This window comes from Ornithorhynchus anatinus, chromosome 15, assembly GCF_004115215.2.
Source record: "Ornithorhynchus anatinus isolate Pmale09 chromosome 15, mOrnAna1.pri.v4, whole genome shotgun sequence".
NCBI classification, from domain to species: domain Eukaryota; kingdom Metazoa; phylum Chordata; class Mammalia; order Monotremata; family Ornithorhynchidae; genus Ornithorhynchus; species Ornithorhynchus anatinus.
In genome coordinates, this window is record NC_041742.1 from 25,530,043 (window position 1) to 25,547,746 (window position 17,704).

Consider the following 17,704-nt stretch of genomic DNA (forward strand, 5'->3'; position numbering starts at 1 on the left):
GTCCTAAGAGGACGATACAACGGAATTAGCAGAGACGTTCCCTGCCCATAATGAGCTTGCAAGTGCTTTCTGTGTGCCAAACACTGAAATAAGCACTGGGGAAGATACAAGATAGTCAGGTCTCACATGAAGCTCTCTAAGTAACAGGTATCGATTCCCCATTGTGTGGATGAAGGAACTGATAATTAATTATTACTGTTCCCCTACTCAGACCCATTTAGTCCTACTTAGACTGCGAGCCCTATGTGCGATCAGGTCGTCTTGTGTCTACCCCAGTACAGTGCCTGGCACATATCCACAATTTTTGTTATTATTATTATTATGTGCCTAGCAGTATACTCCCCCTCTCAGGGTCACACCTGGAGAGTTTCCAGGCAGTATTCTAACCATCTTGACTGTGGGAGGGAGAGTCAAGCTGAGGCCTGCCCATTCCTAGCATGGGCAGGGGCTAGTCAAAGCTCACCTGTGCCGGGCAGCAGCGGCACGGGAGAGTCGAGGGTGGAGATTCAAGTTTACTGCGCAGAAAGAGGCAATGGTAAACCACTTCCAGATTTTTCCCAAGGAAATTCTATGGATCCACTATTAGAATCACTGCAGATGGAGGTGGGGCATTCAGGGAGAGATGTGTCTATGGAGTCGCTACGGGGCGGACACGACTCGACGGCATAAGACAAGCAGTATACTAAACACTGGGGTAGATACAAGGTAATCAGCTTGGACACAATCCCTGCCCCACATAGGGCTCCCAGTCTAAGCAGGAGGGAGAAAGGAGATTGAGAAGCAGTGTGGCCTAGTGGAAAGAGCCTGGGCCTGGGAGCCCGAGGACCTGGGCTCTAATCCTTGCTCTGCCACTTACCCACTGTTTGATCTGGGGAAAGTTACTTCACTTCTCAGTGCCTCAGTTCCCTCATCTGCCAAATGGGGCTTAATGTTGGTATTTGTTAAGCGCTTACTATGTGCAGAGCACTGTTCTAAGCGCTGGGGTAGATACAGGTTAATCAGGTTGTCCCACGTGGGGCTCACAGTCTTCATCCCCATTTTACAGATGAGGGAACTGAGGCACCAAGAAGGTAGGTGACTTGCCCAAAGTCACACAGCTGACAGGTGGCGGAGCCGGGATTAGAACCCATGACCTCAACTGTATGTATTTTCGTTACCCTATTTATTTTGTTAATGAATTGTACATCGCCTTGATTCTATTTAGTTGCCATTGTTTTTATGAGATGTTCTTCCCCTTGACGCTGTTTAGTGCCATTGTTCTTGTCTGTCCGTCTCCCCCGATTAGACCGTAAGCCCGTCAAACGGCAGGGACTGTCTCTATCTGTTGCCGACTTGTTCATCCCAAGCGCTTAGTACAGTGCTCTGCACATAGTAAGCGCTCAATAAATACTATTGAATGAATGAATGAATGACCTCTGACTCCTAAGCCTATGCTCTTTTCACTGAGCCACGCTGCTTCTCTAGCTTCTGTGAGCAGGAGATCTGCCAGAAATCATGCAGCTTCTCACGCTGATTTAAAACCCGTCCCCTCTCCTGCTGAGATCAAGTTCCATGTGGGACAGGGATTCTGTCCAACCTGTCATGGGCAGGGAATGTGTCTACAGACTCTACGTTGTTTTATTGTACGTTGCCAAGGGCTCAGTACGGCGCTCTGCGCATGGTGAGCGCTCAATAAATCTGACTGATCGATTCTCTTGTATCTACCCCAGTGCTTACAACAGAGCTGGTCACTTAGTAAGTGCTTAGCAAATACCGCAATTACTATTATTAGATAGCGAATCCCCATTTGGCAGATGAGGCACGGAAAAGTTAGGCGACTTGCCTGAGGTCACACAGCAGATGAGTGGCGACATTTGAAGCCATGTCCTCTGACTCCCAGGCCGGCCGAGGCCGGGGTGGGGGTGCTAAAAGAGCGTATTCGTGGCCACTAACAGGACCTCTGTGGCTACCAGCAGGAAAGGAGTTTCTTGTCTCAAATACAGAATTTCCGGCTAAGAGTTCCTCACAATCTTGTAGCATCTGAGACGAAAATATGGTAAAACAACCGTCCCTCCTCTATTTTCACAAACAAGATTAGCATCCTTCATTACCAACGGTGCCCAGAGAAATGGCCAAACATACAACCATTTCGAAATCAGTCCACTGGGTCGCTGCTATGGGGAAACATCGACTTATCAGGTTTTAAACTGGGCCAACGTTTGTGCAAGTTGAGCTGAATGGAAAGACTTTGATTCTTGCCAGTAGATAACCACACTGGAGCAGCAGTGTGGCCCAGTGGATAGAGCCTGGGCCTTTTAATCCCAGCTCTGCCACTTGCCTGCTCTGGGACCTTTGGTGACTCACTTTGTTTCTCAATGCCTCGGTTTCCTCATCTGAAAAATGGGGATTCAATTTCCGTTCACTCCGTGAGCCCCGTGTGGGACCGGAACTGGGTCTGATCTGATTAGCTTGTATCTTCCTCAGCGCACAGTGCTTGGCACGCAGTAAGCGCTTAACATATACCATAGTCATTCTTACATGTGTGGTGAGAAAACTGCCAACAATGAGCCGGGTTAGGCCGCTCTGCGTTGTTGGGAAGAAATTACTGTCTCACTCTTGGATTGCAAAATAACATACAATGAATTTCAGTTAATCCCGGATTGCCAATTGCTCGCTTTGTGACTTTGGGCAAGTCACTTCACTTCTCTCCTATGTAAAATGGGGATTAAGACCGTGAGCTCTACGTGGGACAAAGACTGTGTCCACCTGATTAGCTTCTATCTACCCCAGAGCATTGGAACAGTGCTTGACACATAGTAAGCGCTTAACAAATACCATTATTAATTATTATAATATTAATAATAATGATCACTGGCCAGGAAAAAGAGGTCTTCAGAAGGAAAATCTATCCTTAAATATGAGAAAGTTCTTCCAAATGGAAAATCTACACAGAGTGACAGATCGGGGCAAAATAACAAATTTAGGAGGTCTGCAGAGAACCTTGCCTGAAACTCCACGATGTATAACAAAATATTTCTCAAGTTTTTGGTAAGAAAGAAGCTGGTTAACAAAGTATTTAACACAAGCCCCAGTGAGGGATGGAAAGGAGACGTCTATGGGGCTCAGTGGATTCTTCCATTTACTGAGGAGAATGTGGAAGACATTTCTACACTTTACTCACTTTTGTTGCAGACAAGTAGAGGCACTTTATTTTTTATTTTTTGGGTTTTTTTAATGGGCATTTATTAGGCACATACTATGTGTCGAGCACTCTTCTAACAGAGCTTGACACATAATAAGTGCTTAAGAAATACCATAAAAAGAGCAATCATTCACTAATATTTAATAAGCACTTAGTAGTCTGGGAGCAGAGCACTGTGGTAAGTGCTCGAAAGAGTACAGGAAATATTTTCTGGCAATCGAAGATGACATGACTAAAGGTTTGTGTGACTGAAAAAGCCAACACGTCACCGCAGTCTTGCCTATATCTTACGTTGGAAAAGTCTGTCCCTCGCTGTGTGGTTGCGTTGAACGTCTGCCTCAACCATTTTCTCTTTCCCATCCTCTTTTCTCATTTCTTACACAGTTTTTGCTTGAAAACATGATCTATTCTCTGCAGTCAAGTGCCTTCTATCTCTGTACTCAACAATAGCCACCCAGCTGAAAACTGGGACGTGCTTTCCCATGAGAATTGCGGTTTTGTGAGAGGCTTTGCTCTTTCCAAGTCCTTGAAATGTTTTGTCTGCCTTTCTGGCTTTTGGTTTTCTGATTCCGGATCTCTCCAGAACACCTCTTTGACTCTCCTGCTGTTTCTCTCCCTTAGCCCACCCAACGTGGCTCTATCCAAGTGACCAAGCAGGGCTCGGATGCTACGAGAATACTTATGGAAGCAGCGTGGCCTAGTAGAAAGAGTCCGGGCCCGGGAATCATAAAGACGTGGGTTCTCATTCTGGCTCCACCAATGGTTTGCAGGGTGCTCTTGGACAAGTCGCTTCACTTCTCTGGTCCTTGGTTTCCTCATCTGTAAATTGGGTATTCAATGCCTGTTATTAGTAATAATAACAGTACTTATTAAGCTTAAGTGTTACACTGATCTAAGTACCGGGGTAGATACAAGTTAATTGGGTTGGACACAGTTTCTGTCCCTCATGGGGCTCACCCGCTTAATCCCCATTTTACAGATGAGGTAACTAAGGCCCAGAAAAGTTATGTGACTTGCCCAAGGTCACACAGTCATGTGGCGGAGCTGAGATTAAAACCCAGGTCCTTCTGACTCCCAGGCCCGGGCTCTATCCACTAAGCCACGTGCCTCCTTAGAGTGAGAGACTGGAATTACGTCTGTTCCTACTATATTCTGATACTACTATATCGTGCTTAGCCCACAGTAAGCAGTGTGGCCTAGTGGAGAGAGCTCGGTTCTGGGAGTCAGAAAGACCTGGGTTCTAATCCCAGCTCCCCCACTTGTCTGCTGTGGGACTCTGGGGCCCGTGTCTGCTGTGAGCTCTTAGGCAAGTCACTTCACTTCTCTGTGCCTCACTTCCCTCATCTGTAAAATGGGATTAACACAGTGAGCCCCCCATGGGACCTAAACTGTGTCCAACCTGATTAGTTAGTATCCATTCCGGTACTTAGAACAGTTCCTGGCAACCAACAAGCAGTTCACCAAAAGCATTAAAAATAAAGTCACTGCACTTCCCTGGATCTCAGTTCCCTCATCTGTAAAATGGAGATAAAGACCTGGAGCCACATGAGGGACAGGGACCGTATCCAACCGGATGAGCTTGGGTCTCCCCTAGCACTTTGAACAGTGCCTGGCAAGTAGTAAGCACTTAACAAATGTCATGTAAAAAACAAACAGCCTTTGCTTGTCTGTGACAAAAGTAATTAAAGTGTAGAAATGTATCCCACATTCTCCTCATCAAATGGAAGAATCCACTATTATAGTGGTTGTAATAGCATTCATTCATTCATTCAATAGTATTTATTGAGCGCTTAATATGGGCAGAGCACTGTACTAAGCACTGGAAACAATAGTGTAGCATTTGGTGAAGTGCACTGTACTCAGCATTGGGGAAGTACAGAATAAAGAAGAGAAATGTTCCCTTTCCACAAGGAACTTGCACTCTTAATCACGGAGACAAAAATAAAAATTCTTCTATCAGTGGACACAATAAATAGAAGACTCACGTACCAGTGAGCCTGAGGGTGGGGACAAACAAGTTCCAGAGCATGCGAGTTGGCGGAAGGGATAAGGCCGCTGAGGCTGCTGAGAAATCAGTCAGGGGAGGCTTTGTCTTCCTCTCTCAGTGCTCCTGTGGAACTGGAGTCAGTATGAAAGAGATGGTGGGTGATTGTCTGAATGCTTCCTTCCTTCCTTCCTTCCTTCCCTTCCTCCCTCCCTCCCTCCACCCACCATTTCCCCTCCTCCCTCTCCCTCCTGCGTCATCTTTGGATCTGTGCCTTGTCCTCAACCCACCCTCATCCCCACAGCTTTCCCTATATAATAATACTAATTATGGAATTTTGTTAAGCGCTTCCTATGCGCCGGGTACTGTACTGAGCACTGGTGCGGGGATACAAGCAAATCGGGTTGGACGCAGTCCTCGTCCCAGGTGGGGTTCACGGTCTTCATCCCCATTTTATAGATGAGATAGCTGAGGCACAGAGAAGTGGAGTGAATTGCCCAAAGTCACACAGCAGACAAGCGGCGGAGCCGACATTAGAACCCAGGTCCTTCTGGCCCCCAGGCCCGGGCTCTATCCGCTAGGTTATGTTTCCCCCTCTGCCTCACCAGCCACGGCACTTATGTACACAGCTGTAATTTATTTATGTTTTTGACGTCTGTCTTCCCACACCAGATTGTAAGCTCACTGTGGGCAGGGAATGTGTCTATTTATTGTTGTATCGTCCTCTCCCAAACGCTTAGTACAGTACATGTACATAGTACACGTAGGACCCACTGTGTCCCACCTGCTAATCTGGTATTAATCCCAGTGCTTATTACAGGGCTTGGCACATGAAGTATTATTATCTGCAAGGTATTTTACCACTCAGAAGAACATAGTCCCAACTCATCACATTCTTCCTCTTTCAGTCATCAATGAAGATATTCAATAAAATTGGTTCTTTTCTGAAGAACCGTAATATTTTCATTCATGGATTTGGTCCTGTCTCTTTGAACCTTCTTCCTCCTCCTCATTCCCTCATCTTACATTCTCTCCGTCCCTCACCACATACCCCCGTCCATGTCTTGGGAAACAATCAGTCTGGTTGGGAGAGGCTGCTTATTTTTCAAGAGGTTAGAGCCCGGGCCTGGGAGATAGAAGGACCTGGGTTCTAATCGCGGTTCTACCACCTGTCTGCTGTGTGAACTTGGGAAAATCACTTCACTTCCTTGAGCCTCAGTGACCTCATCAATCAATCGATCAGTGGTATCTTATTGAGAGCTATGTGCAGAGTGCTGTATTAAGCGCTCGGAGAGTCCACTATAACAGAATTAGCAGATGCAGTCCCTGCCCCTAACTAGCTGACCATCTAGAGGATATTCCACCTCATCTGGAAAATGGGAATGAAGACAGAGCTCCACGTAGGATAGGGACTGTGTCCAACCTGATTAGCTTGTATCTACCTCAGCGCTTAGTACGGTGCCTGGCATCTAGTAAGTACTTAAAAAAAAAAAAGTTGCTGGTTTCTTTTAGTTCATTTGCTCATTTACATTCTTTCTTCTTCCCCCGTCATCTGTGCAGACAAGGTGAGTTGGGAAAGTCTTCTTCAAAAGCTTTTAAATAAACCAGACTTTTGTCTTTTCCTCTTTTTAAATGGTATTGGTTAAGCCCTTACTATGTGTCCAACATTGTTCTAAATGCTGTGGTAGATACAAGTGAATTAGGTCAGACAGAGTCCCTGTCCCATATGGAGCTCACAGTCTAAGTTGCAATTTAGGACACAGAGGCCCAGAGAAGTGAACCTTTTTTCTAGCTTGCCCAAGGTCACACAGCAGACAAGTAGAGGAGGCAGGATTAGAACCCAGGTCCTTTTGACTCTCAGGCCCGGGCTCGCTCCACTAGGCTACAAACAGCTTCGACCGGTTCGGCATAGGTTGTGACTCAATTCCTGGAAATGGGCCGCGGTCTTTTCTTGGGATTTCATTGTTTCACTCTAAGGTCAAAAAAAAAAAAAAAAGCCAAATCAGACTGGAGGACTGTGGATGCGGTGATAACCTTCGTGCTTTCCCTTAGGGGAGATTCCATTTCTGTTTTTGCCAGGGTAGTAGAACGGAGCCCATCTGAAATGTTGGTGTTTTTCAATACCCAGAAAGCCCAAGGGCAGATTTCCTCTTGTTTTCAGAGGTTCCGGGAAAGGTGAGGATTTATCTGCCAGACAATCACTGGAAAAGAGCAGGAAAACGGGATCGGTTTTCTTCAGTAAAGGAGAGGATGCTACACCTCAAGGAGAAGAAATGGGCAAAGAGAAACCCAGTTCTACGGAAGTTCTTACTCCACAGCTGCTGATGTGAGTTTCCTCACGTCTCGAAGGTTGTGAGGTTTGCTTTTACAAGAAAGCCTCCCTAATTTCTTTTGAAAGATTACATTTCCCTACCAGGATTTTGTCAGGGGAACGTGACTGCTGAGAAACTCTCCAAGTGAGACCGGCTTTTAGGTTGACCCACAGTGCACTTCTTGGAGAGGCTTTTGGAGGGGCGGCTCAAGTGAGGAAATCAAACTGGGCCGGGGAGGATGGGGGAGGGAAGGTTGTTTGGATTCTGGCTGGAGGCGAGATGTCTCCTAAAACTGTTGTATCGGGCTCTCCCAAGCGCTTAGTCCACTCTTCGGCACACAGGAAGCGCTCAATAAATGCCATTGATCAATTAATGCCTGTCTCCCCCTCTACACCGTAAGCTCGCTGTGGGCAAGGAACATTTCTACCAATCCTGTTGAATTATACTCTCCCAGGCGCTTAGTACGGTGCTCTGCACGCAGTCAGCGGTCAATAAATGCCACTCATTGGTGGATTGATTCTACGGCGCTGTCACTGGGACATCTATGGAAGTAGGTGGGCCTTCTCCTGTGGGCCACTGACTCGAAGCATTCCGATTGACTCAGGGACAGATCCCTGGCCGTGACTGGTTCAGACGTCTGAGCCTTGGGTGGAACGGGAAGAAGGCATAAACGAGAAGAGGAAGGGGGAGTCGGAGAGACATTGGGGCCAGGGTTTGTTCATTCAATGGCATTTATTAATAGCTTACTGTGTGCAGAGCACTGTACTAAGCGCTTGGGAGGGGACAATAGACAATACCTACCTGTTACCGATTTGTACATTCTGTTATCTGTTTTGTACATTTGTACATTCTGTTATCTGTTTTGTACATTTGTACATTCTGTTATCTGTTACCGATTTGTACGTTCCAAGCGCTTAGTACAGTGCTCTGCACATAGTAAGCGCTCAATAAATACTATTGAACAATACCCAGACACATTCCCTGTCCACGATGAGCTTACAGTCTAGAGTCTCAGAGAGAGCAGTGGGACAGAGAAGCAGCCTGTTAGCTTCCCCAAAGAAACAGTCCTGATAAAATAAAGTTCTGGCACCGGGTCTGGAACACCCTTCCTCCTCAAATCCGACAAATCCCCCTCCTTCGAAGCCCACTGAAGGCCCATCTCCTCCAAGATGCCTTCCCAGACTAAGCCCCACTTTCCCTCAACTCCCACTCATTTCTGTGTCACCCTTACTCCTTTTGCTCTTCCCCATCTCCCAGCCCGACAGCACTTATGTCCATATCTTTAATTTTATTTATTTAGATGGATGTCTGTTTCCCCTCCTCTAGACTGTGAGCTCGTTGCTGGCAGGGAATGTCTCTGTTTATTGTTGTGTTGTACTTTCCCAAAAGCTTAGTACAGTGCTCTGCACCCAGTAATTAAGTGCTTAATAAATACGACTGAATGAATGAGCGAAATGAGTCACAGAAGCTGAGACACTTGGGAGTAGACTGGACAGTTCTGCCACTCCTTAATAACTAAGAATTATTCTTTGTTTTTCCTCCTACTTAGACTGTGAGCCCCATGTGGGATAATAATAATAATTATGGTACTTATTAAGCCCCCTCCCGTCCTCTACCGGCCTCGGCTTACGGGAGGGAGAGCCGAGCAGAGGCATGCCCAGTCGGTTCCTAGCTCGGGAAGTGGCTAGCGGGCGGAAGGCCAACCGCTACGAGTCAAAACTCAGTCGTGCTGGACAGCAGCCGCATGGGAAAGAGTCGAGGGCGGAGACTCAAATTTACTTTGCAGAAGGAAGTCATGGTCAACCCCTTCGGATTTTTCCCAAGAAAATTCTATGGATAAGCTACCGGAACGCTTGCACCTGGAGATGGGGTGTTCTGGGAGAGATGCGTCCACGGAGTCCCTATGGATCAGAAAAGGCTCAACTGCTTAAAACAAGACAAGGCTTTTTAAGTACTTACTATGTGCCAAGCACTGTTCTAAGCACTGGGATGGGGACTGAGTCCGATCTGATTAACTCGTCTCTAACTCGGAGCTTAGAATGTTGTTAAACACAGTGTGCATTCAAGAAATACATTAAAAAAAAGCACTGTTCTAAGCACTGGGGGAGATATAAGATAATCAGGTCCCACATGGGGCTCACAGTCTATGCAGGAGAGAGAACAGGTATTAAATCCCCATTTTGCCAAAGGGAGAGCTGAGGCGCAGAGAAGGTAAGTCACTTTCCCAAAGTCACGTAGCGGGGGGTGGTGGAGCCAGGATTAGAACTCAGGTCCTTCTGACTCCCAGGCCTGGGCTCTTTCCACTAAGACCATGCTGCTTCTCAAATAACTGACCAAGAAATGTTTAGAGTTATAGATATGTTATCAAAATGCGGTCTATAATGGATAAGTAAAGAGAAATGACAGGGCTCAATCAATCAGTAATATTTACTGAGCTCTGACAGTGTGCAGAGCACTGTATTCAACACTTGGAGAAGTATCATAAAACAGAGTTGGTAGACACATTCCCTTGTACCAGTAAAAAAAAGATTTATAAAACGATTTTATAAATTTCATAAATAAAATTGGAATTAAGAACGTGAGATCCAAGTGGGCCAGGGACTGTTTCCAGCCTATCTTGTAATTACCCCAGTGTTTAGAACAGAGCCTGGCACATAGTAAGTGCTAGAAGTATCCTGATTTAGTAGACAGAGGCTGGGAGTCAGAAGGATCTGAATTCTAGTCCTGGCTCTGCCACTTGTCTTCTGTGTGACCTTGGGTAAATCGCTTCAGTTCTCTGTGCCTTTCTCTCATCTACAAAACGGGGATTAAGACCATGAGCCCCACATGGGGCAGGGACTGTGTCCAACCTGATTAGCGAGTATCTACCCTGGCGTTTAGTACGACGTCTGGCGCACAGTCAGGGTTAGACTGTGGGCAAGTCACTTAACCTCTCTGTGCCTCAGTTACCTCATCTGTAAAATAGGATTAATTGTGAGCCTCACGTGGGACGACTGGATTACCCTGTATCTACCCCAGCGCTTAGAACAGTGCTCTGCACATTAGTAAGCGCTTAACAAATACCAACATTATTATTAAACAAATACCACAATTATTATTAACGAGCTTTCAGTCTAGAGGGGGAGTCGGACATTAATATCGATAAATAACATAATGTAAAGGATAAATTTCCAAGGCTCGCTCTCCCTCTTCCCAAGTCCAAGGAGGAGGCAGATGGGAATTTCTTCTGAAGACAAGGGAGTTTCCAAGGCCACATCAGTGGACTGATGCCGTCCCCTGCTGGACACCCAAAAGCACTGTTCTTATTGTAATAATAATATTAATAATAATAATAATAATAATAATTACGGCATTTGTTAAGCTCTTACTGTGTTCCAGGCACTGTTCTAAGCACTGGGAAAGATACAAAGCAGTCAGGTTGGACACAGTCCATGTTCCCAGCGGGGCTCACGATCTTCACCCCTATTTTACAGATGAGGTAACTGAGCCTCAGGGAAGTGAAGCGACTTGCCCAAGGTCACACAGCCCACAAGTGGCGGAGCCGGGATTAGATCCCAGACGATGAATCCTTGGCCTATTATTTATTTTTTGGCTTAGGGGAGAGAGTTTGTGTTGTACTCTCCCGAGTGGTCAGTGCAGTGCTCTCCACATGGTAAACGCTCAATAAAAAACAGGCTTTTTAAGGGAATTTGTTAAGCACTCACTGTATTTGTTAAGCGCTTACTACATGCCAGGCATTGAACTAAGCACTAGGGTAGATACAAGGTACTCAGGTTGGATACAGTTCCCGTCCCACAGGGGGACCAGAGTCTTTATCCCCACTAACAGACGAGGAAACTGAGTCACAGAGGCCACAAGCCAGAAAGGCCACAAGAAGGCCTGCTAATCCATGAAGGTTTATCGTTATTTCTACTACTACGACTTCTAATAGCTTTTGTTAAGCTTTTACCATATGGCAAGTGTCCTAAGTGCTGGAGTAGGGGTCACTTGCCCAGGGTAACACCACTGGCGGAGTCAGGATTAGAACCGGGATCTCCTGGCTCCTAGGTCTGGATTCTTTTCACTTGGCCACACTGCAAGACTATGATATTTACCAGACTATTCCCTACTGTGCCGTCGTTGGCAGACAATAAGGTTTAGAATTATTCACCTCGGACTATTTTCCCTGTTTCTCCTCTGGCAGAGACACGACTGAATAGATAACGATGTGTGAGAAGGCGGATTTGGAAAGTCCTGCTAAAAGCTGTTCCTTCTCCCCTGCAGCTTAGACTTCATTCATTCCATCGTATTTATTGAGCACTTCCTGTGTGCAGAGCACTGTACTAAGCGCTCGGGAGAGTACAATGCAGCAATAGACATTCCCTGCCGACAACAAGCTTACGGTCTAGAGCCGGGGAGGCGGACATTAATAGAAATAAATTATAGCTGTAGACATAGGTGGTGAGGGGTTGAGGGTGGGTGATGGGGGGGGGGGATGAATAAAGGGAGCGAGTCAGGGCAACGGAGAAGGGAGTGGGAGATGAGGAAAGGAGGGATTAGTCAGGGAAGGCCTCTTGGAGGAGATGGGCCTTCAATAACGCTTTGAAAGGGGGAGAATCTGTGGGATTTGAGGAGGAAGGGCGCTCCAGACCTGAGGTAGGACGTGAACGAGGGGTCAGCGACTAAACAGACCCGGTGGAGACATGGGGACTGGACGCTGGTGTTATAAACACTAGTTGTCAGTAAGAATCCTCTTAAAGCAAGCTATCCCGTCAAGACCTGACTCATGCCTCGTTTTTAAAATAATATCTGTTAAGCGCTTACTGTGTGCTAAGCGCTGGGGTAGGTACAAGCTAATCGGTTTGGACACGGTCCCTGTCCCACATGGGCTTTACAGTCTTAATCCCTATGTTATAGATGAGGGAACTGAGGCCTAGAGAAGTGAAGTGACTTGCCCGAGGTCACGCAGCAGACATGTGGCAGAGCCCGCATTAGAACCAGACTGGAGGAAGGGCAGGAGCAAGAGTTTGACTGAGAAAGTCACAGCAGAGTGAGTAGTTTGGTATTAAAGCAACAAAGTATGTAGTCTGGGTTGTAGTGTTTTTTGTTAATGAATTGTACATCGCCTCGATTCTATTTAGTTGCCATTGTTTTTACGAGATGTTCTTCCCCTTGACTCTGTTTATTGCCATTGTTCTTGTCTCCCCCGATTAGACCGTAAGCCCGTCAAACGGCAGGGACTGTCTCTATCTGTTGCCGACTTGTTCATCCCAAGCGCTTAGTACAGTGCTCTGCACATAGTAAGCGCTCAATAAATACTATTGAATGAATGAATGAACCCATGACCTCCTGACTTGCAGGCTCGGGTTCTAATAATAATAATGTTGGTATTTGTTAAGCGCTTACTATGTGCCGAGCACTGTTCTAAGCGCTGGGGGAGATAAAGGGTCATCAGGTTGTCCCACGTGAGGCTCACAGTTAATCCCCATTTTACAGATGAGGTAACTGAGGCACAGAGAAGTTAAGTGACTTGCTCACAGTCACACAGCTGACAAGTGGCAGAGCTGGGACTCAAACTCATGACCTGTGACTCCCAAGCCCAAGCTCTTTCCACTAAGCCACGCCGCTTCTATCCACTACGCCACGCTGCTTCTCGGCATTAATCAATCGATGGCATTTTTGGAGCGCTGACTGTGTGCAAAGCATTGGACTAAGCGCTTGGGTGAGTACAATCCAACAGAGTTGGCAGACATATTCCCGGCGCGCAGCGAGCTGCCAGTCTAGATGCATTTTTCTGAGGTCCCCAGTGAACTATTTTCCCGCCCCTCTGTCTAAATGGGACATAGTCTACACAGTAAGTGCTTAATAAATATTATTGAATGAATGAATAATATACTTAATCTCCCACTCTAGACTGTAAACTCATTGTGGGAAGGGAGTGTGACTATTGATAATTATATTGTGCTCTCCCAAGCGTTTAATACAGTGCTCTGCAGAAAGCAAGCATTTGATAAATATGATTGAATAAATTGAATGAATCTCCCAAGTGCTTAGTTCAATGTTCTGCACACAGTAGGTGTTCAATAAATATGGTCTGACTGATATAGAAGGCATTTTACCCCGAGTTTCCTGAAGAAAGATCATCTTTCAGAGCAGGCCGCACATTTCATTCTGTCACATCTCAGCTCTTTATGGACAAGGACTGTGTCTATTGTTATACTGTCTCTCCCAAGCAATTGATACAGTGCTCTACACACAGTAAGCGCTCAATAAATATGATGGAATGAATAAATGAATGAATCTCCACTTCCCTGTGCCAAAGACAGGGAAGTTCAAAAGGGCATTTGAGGAAATTTCGGAATGCAGCGTCTAAGCTGGCCGAGTCACCTTAACATGTGCTTCTGAGAGGACAAGATCTGTTTCTGCAAATTGGCACCTTGGGTGAATCTTGAGAGAGAAATGTCAACGGTTCGAATTTTTCCAGGGAAAGAATGCAAGCGTCAGGAGGAATGACTCATAAAGGCCACTTACTTTTCAATTCCTGGATTTCAAATTGTAATTTCAAGATCACTTGGGATTTCAAATGTCAGTCAGTAGGTCAATTATATTTATTGAGCCCTCATTGGGGGTAGACTCTGGTACTCAGAAGTAGCACAGTCTAGTGGACAGAGCCCAGGCCTGGGAGTCAGACTCCTACCTCTTCCACTTCTCTGTTACGCTACCTTGGCCAAGTCACTTCACTTTTCTGGGCCTCAATTCCCTCATCTGTAACCTGGGGATGGAGGCTGTGAGCCCCATGTGGGACAAGGATTGGGTCCAATTTGATTTGCTTGCCCCAAACGTGCCCCATGATCTTTTGGAATAGTGACCACATGATTCTTTTTTTTTTTAAAGTCTGAATGTCAAGGGGATTGTGAGTCAGAGACATTTTTAGTCTCTGACAACAGGGTGGCCTCCTGGAAAGAGGGCAGGCCTGGGTGTCACAGGATCTGGGTTCTAAACCCAGCTCTGCCACTTACCGCTGGGTGACCTGGGGCAAGCCACTTCCCTTCTCTGGGCCTCGGTTCCCTCATCTGTAAAATGGGGATGAAGACCTGCTTTCAGCTAATATCATGGCCTCAGCCAGAGTCCATTTACGAAAGTCCAGTTTCAGAGAGCTGATATGGTCAGTCAAATTCATGGCGCGCTTACTGCGTGTAGAGCACTTTACCGAGCACTTAGGAGGGTACGACAGGACAATATAACAGACTCATTCCCTGCCCAAAGCGAGTTTATAGTCTAGAGGGGGAGATGAACATTAATAGAAATAAAAAAATTAACCTGGTAGTTGTCATCTGATTCAAACACAGAAAACCTGTGACCTGTGAGCTTGCCAGGATGTGTTATCATTCATGACATCAGAAACTGTCTTATATAACCCGAAAGAACAGATAAGTTGAGCTGGCTCTTATCTTACCTAGATCTTCTTCACAAGGCCCCCTAAGCCTATTTTCTTGAGCTTCACTTAGATGTAGATAGGGAAAAGCCTTTCAGCACCTTACATTTCAAAGCCCTTCAAAACCTTGACAACAGCTTTTAATGTTTCTCAACCTTCTTTTGTTTGGTTTTTATTATTATGGTAATTGTTCATTCATTCAGTTGGATTTAGTGAGTACTTATTGCGTGCGGAGCACTGTACTAAGATCTTGGAAAGTACATTTCAGCAACAAACAGCGACATTCCCTGCCCACAGTAGATCACAAGAGGGGGCGGAGGGGCCAGAGAGGGAAGGAGGAGACAGACATCAAAACAAATAAATAAAATTACAGCTCTGTACATAAATGCTCTGGGGCTTTTACCCTTTAAACACTTATTATGTGCCAGACACTGTTCTGAGCGCTGGGGTAGATTTGGATCCTTCTGATTCCTAGGTCTGTGCTATTTCCACTAGGCCACTCGGCTTCTTTTGTTTCTAGATAAACCTATTTTCCATCTATAGAATTATTTATGTTGCCCCCTGGCCACATTCATTTCTCCTAAAATGCAGAAACCCAAGAGGGTCCAATATCCCAGTGAATCCGTGTCCTGGGGTACTGGAATCACAGAATGACTTTCCGGTCTTGCATGACTCTCACACTTTAGGGTACCAAACCATCATATTGTCTACTGTGTGCCGAGCACTGTACTAAGTACTTGGGAGAGGATAATAAAACAGAGTTGGTAGACTCGTTCCCCGACCACAGTGAGCTTACAGTGTAGACGGCTCAAAATCTTTCAGAAAAGTGGAGGTGAGAGTCGGTGTCTGCTGATAGGAATTACAGTGAGTGGGAGGAATTGCAGTGGGCTTCCAAGGAAGAAAGAGACAGAGAGGGAGAGGGAGAAGAAGAGAGAGAGAGAGGAGGAGAGGGAGAAAGGAAGGGAGCGAAAGAGGGAGAGACAGAGACACAGAGATATGGAGAGAGTAGGATGGTGTGAAAGTGGAAATGGAGGCCGAGAAGGAATACTAACAATTATGTCGGTATTTGTTAAGCGCTTTCTATGTGCATAGCACTGTTCTAAGCGCTGGGGTAGATACAGGGTAATCAGGTTGTCCCATGTGAAACTCACAGTTGATCCCCAATTTACAGATGAGGGAACTGAGGCACAGAGAAGTGAAGTGACTTGCCCACAGTCACACAGCTGACAAGTGGCAGAGCCGGGATTGGAACTCATGACCTCTGACTCCCAAGCCCGAGCTCTTTCCACTGAGCCACGACTTCTCCCTTTCCCAGGAAGTTGAGGGCAATGGGAGAAGGTCACCCCTTCTCCCCTCCGCCTCTCCCCTCCCCCCCAACAACCCCCTCCCCTACTTTCCCATCCTTCCCTGCAGTATCCTCAGAGGAGATCTCCTCCCTCCTCGCAAGTGCCACCCCCTCCACCTGCACCTCGGACCCCATTCCCTCTCACCTTCTTAAAACCATCGCCTCTGCCCTCCTCCCTTCCTTAACTTCTATTTTTAACCACTCAATCTCCAAGGGCTCCTTCCCCTCTGCCTTCAAACATGCCCACGTCTCCCCCATCCTAAAAAAACCCACTCTTGACCCCACTTCCCCCTCCAGTTATCGTCCTATCTCCCTACTACCCTTCCTTTCCAAAATCCTAGAACGAGTCGTCTACAATCGATGCCTAGAATTCCTTAACTCCCATTCTCTCCTAGACCCCCTCCAATCTGGCTTCCGTCCCCTCCACTCTACCGAGACTGCTCTCTCTAAGGTCACCCGTGACCTCCTTCTTGCCAGATCCAATGGCTCCTACTCCATTCTGATCCTCCTTGACCTCTCTGCTGCCTTTGACACTGTCGACCATCCCCTCCTCCTTCGTACCTTATCTCACCTTGGCTTCACGGACTCTGTCCTCTCCTGGTTCTCCTCTTACCTCTCTGGCCGATCATTCTCGGTCTCCTACGCTGGAGCCTCCTCCCCCTCCCATCCTTTAACTGTCGGAGTTCCTCAAGGGTCAGTTCTTGGCCCTCTTCTGTTCTCCATTTACACTCACTCCCTCGGTGAACTCATCCACTCTCACGGCTTTGACTACCATCTCTACGCAGATGACACGCAGATCTACATCTCCGCCCCTGTCCTCTCCCCCTCCCTTCGGGCTCGCATCTCCTCCCGCCTCCGGGACGTCTCCACCTGGATGTCGGCCCGCCACCTAAAACTCAACATGAGCAAGACTGAGCTCCTCATCTTCCCTCCCAAACCCGGTCCTCTCCCAGACTTCTCTATCACCGTGGATGGCACGACCATCCTTCCCGTCCCACAGGCCCGCAATCTCGGTGTCATCCTTGACTCGTCCCTCTCGTTCACCCCACACATCCTATCCGTTACCGAGATCTGCCGGTTTCACCTCTACAATATCGCCAAGATCCGCCCTTTCCTCTCCACCCAAACGGCTACCTTACTATTACGGGCTCTCGTTATATCCCGGCTAGACTACCGTGTCAGCCTTCTCTCCGACCTCCCTTCCTCCTCTCTCGCCCCGCTCCGGTCTATTCTTCACTCCGCTGCCCGGCTCATCTTCCTGCAGAAACGATCTGGGCATGTCACTCCCCTTCTTAAACAACTCCAGTGGTTGCCTATCGACCTCCGCTCCAAACAAAAACTCCTCACTCTAGGCTTCAAGGCTCTCCATCACCTTGCCCCTTCCTACCTCTCCTCCCTTCTCTCTCTCTACCGCCCACCCCGCACGCTCCGCTCCTCCGCCGCCCACCTCCTCACCGTCCCTCGGTCT

The 17,704-nt window shown here is 47.0% G+C and overlaps 1 protein-coding gene across 1 annotated transcript in view; it reads left to right on the forward strand.

The window, feature by feature from the left end:
* Positions 1-7,259: 7,259 nt before the first annotated feature.
* Positions 7,260-17,704, forward strand: part of CRLF2 (cytokine receptor like factor 2) — a 35,590-nt gene continuing 25,145 nt past the window's right edge. Inside the window, exon 1 of the mRNA XM_029079650.2 lies at positions 7,260-7,491. Within this exon, the coding sequence (XP_028935483.1) occupies positions 7,439-7,491 (53 nt within the window). The 5' untranslated portion in view covers positions 7,260-7,438. The remainder of the gene's footprint in view (positions 7,492-17,704) is intronic.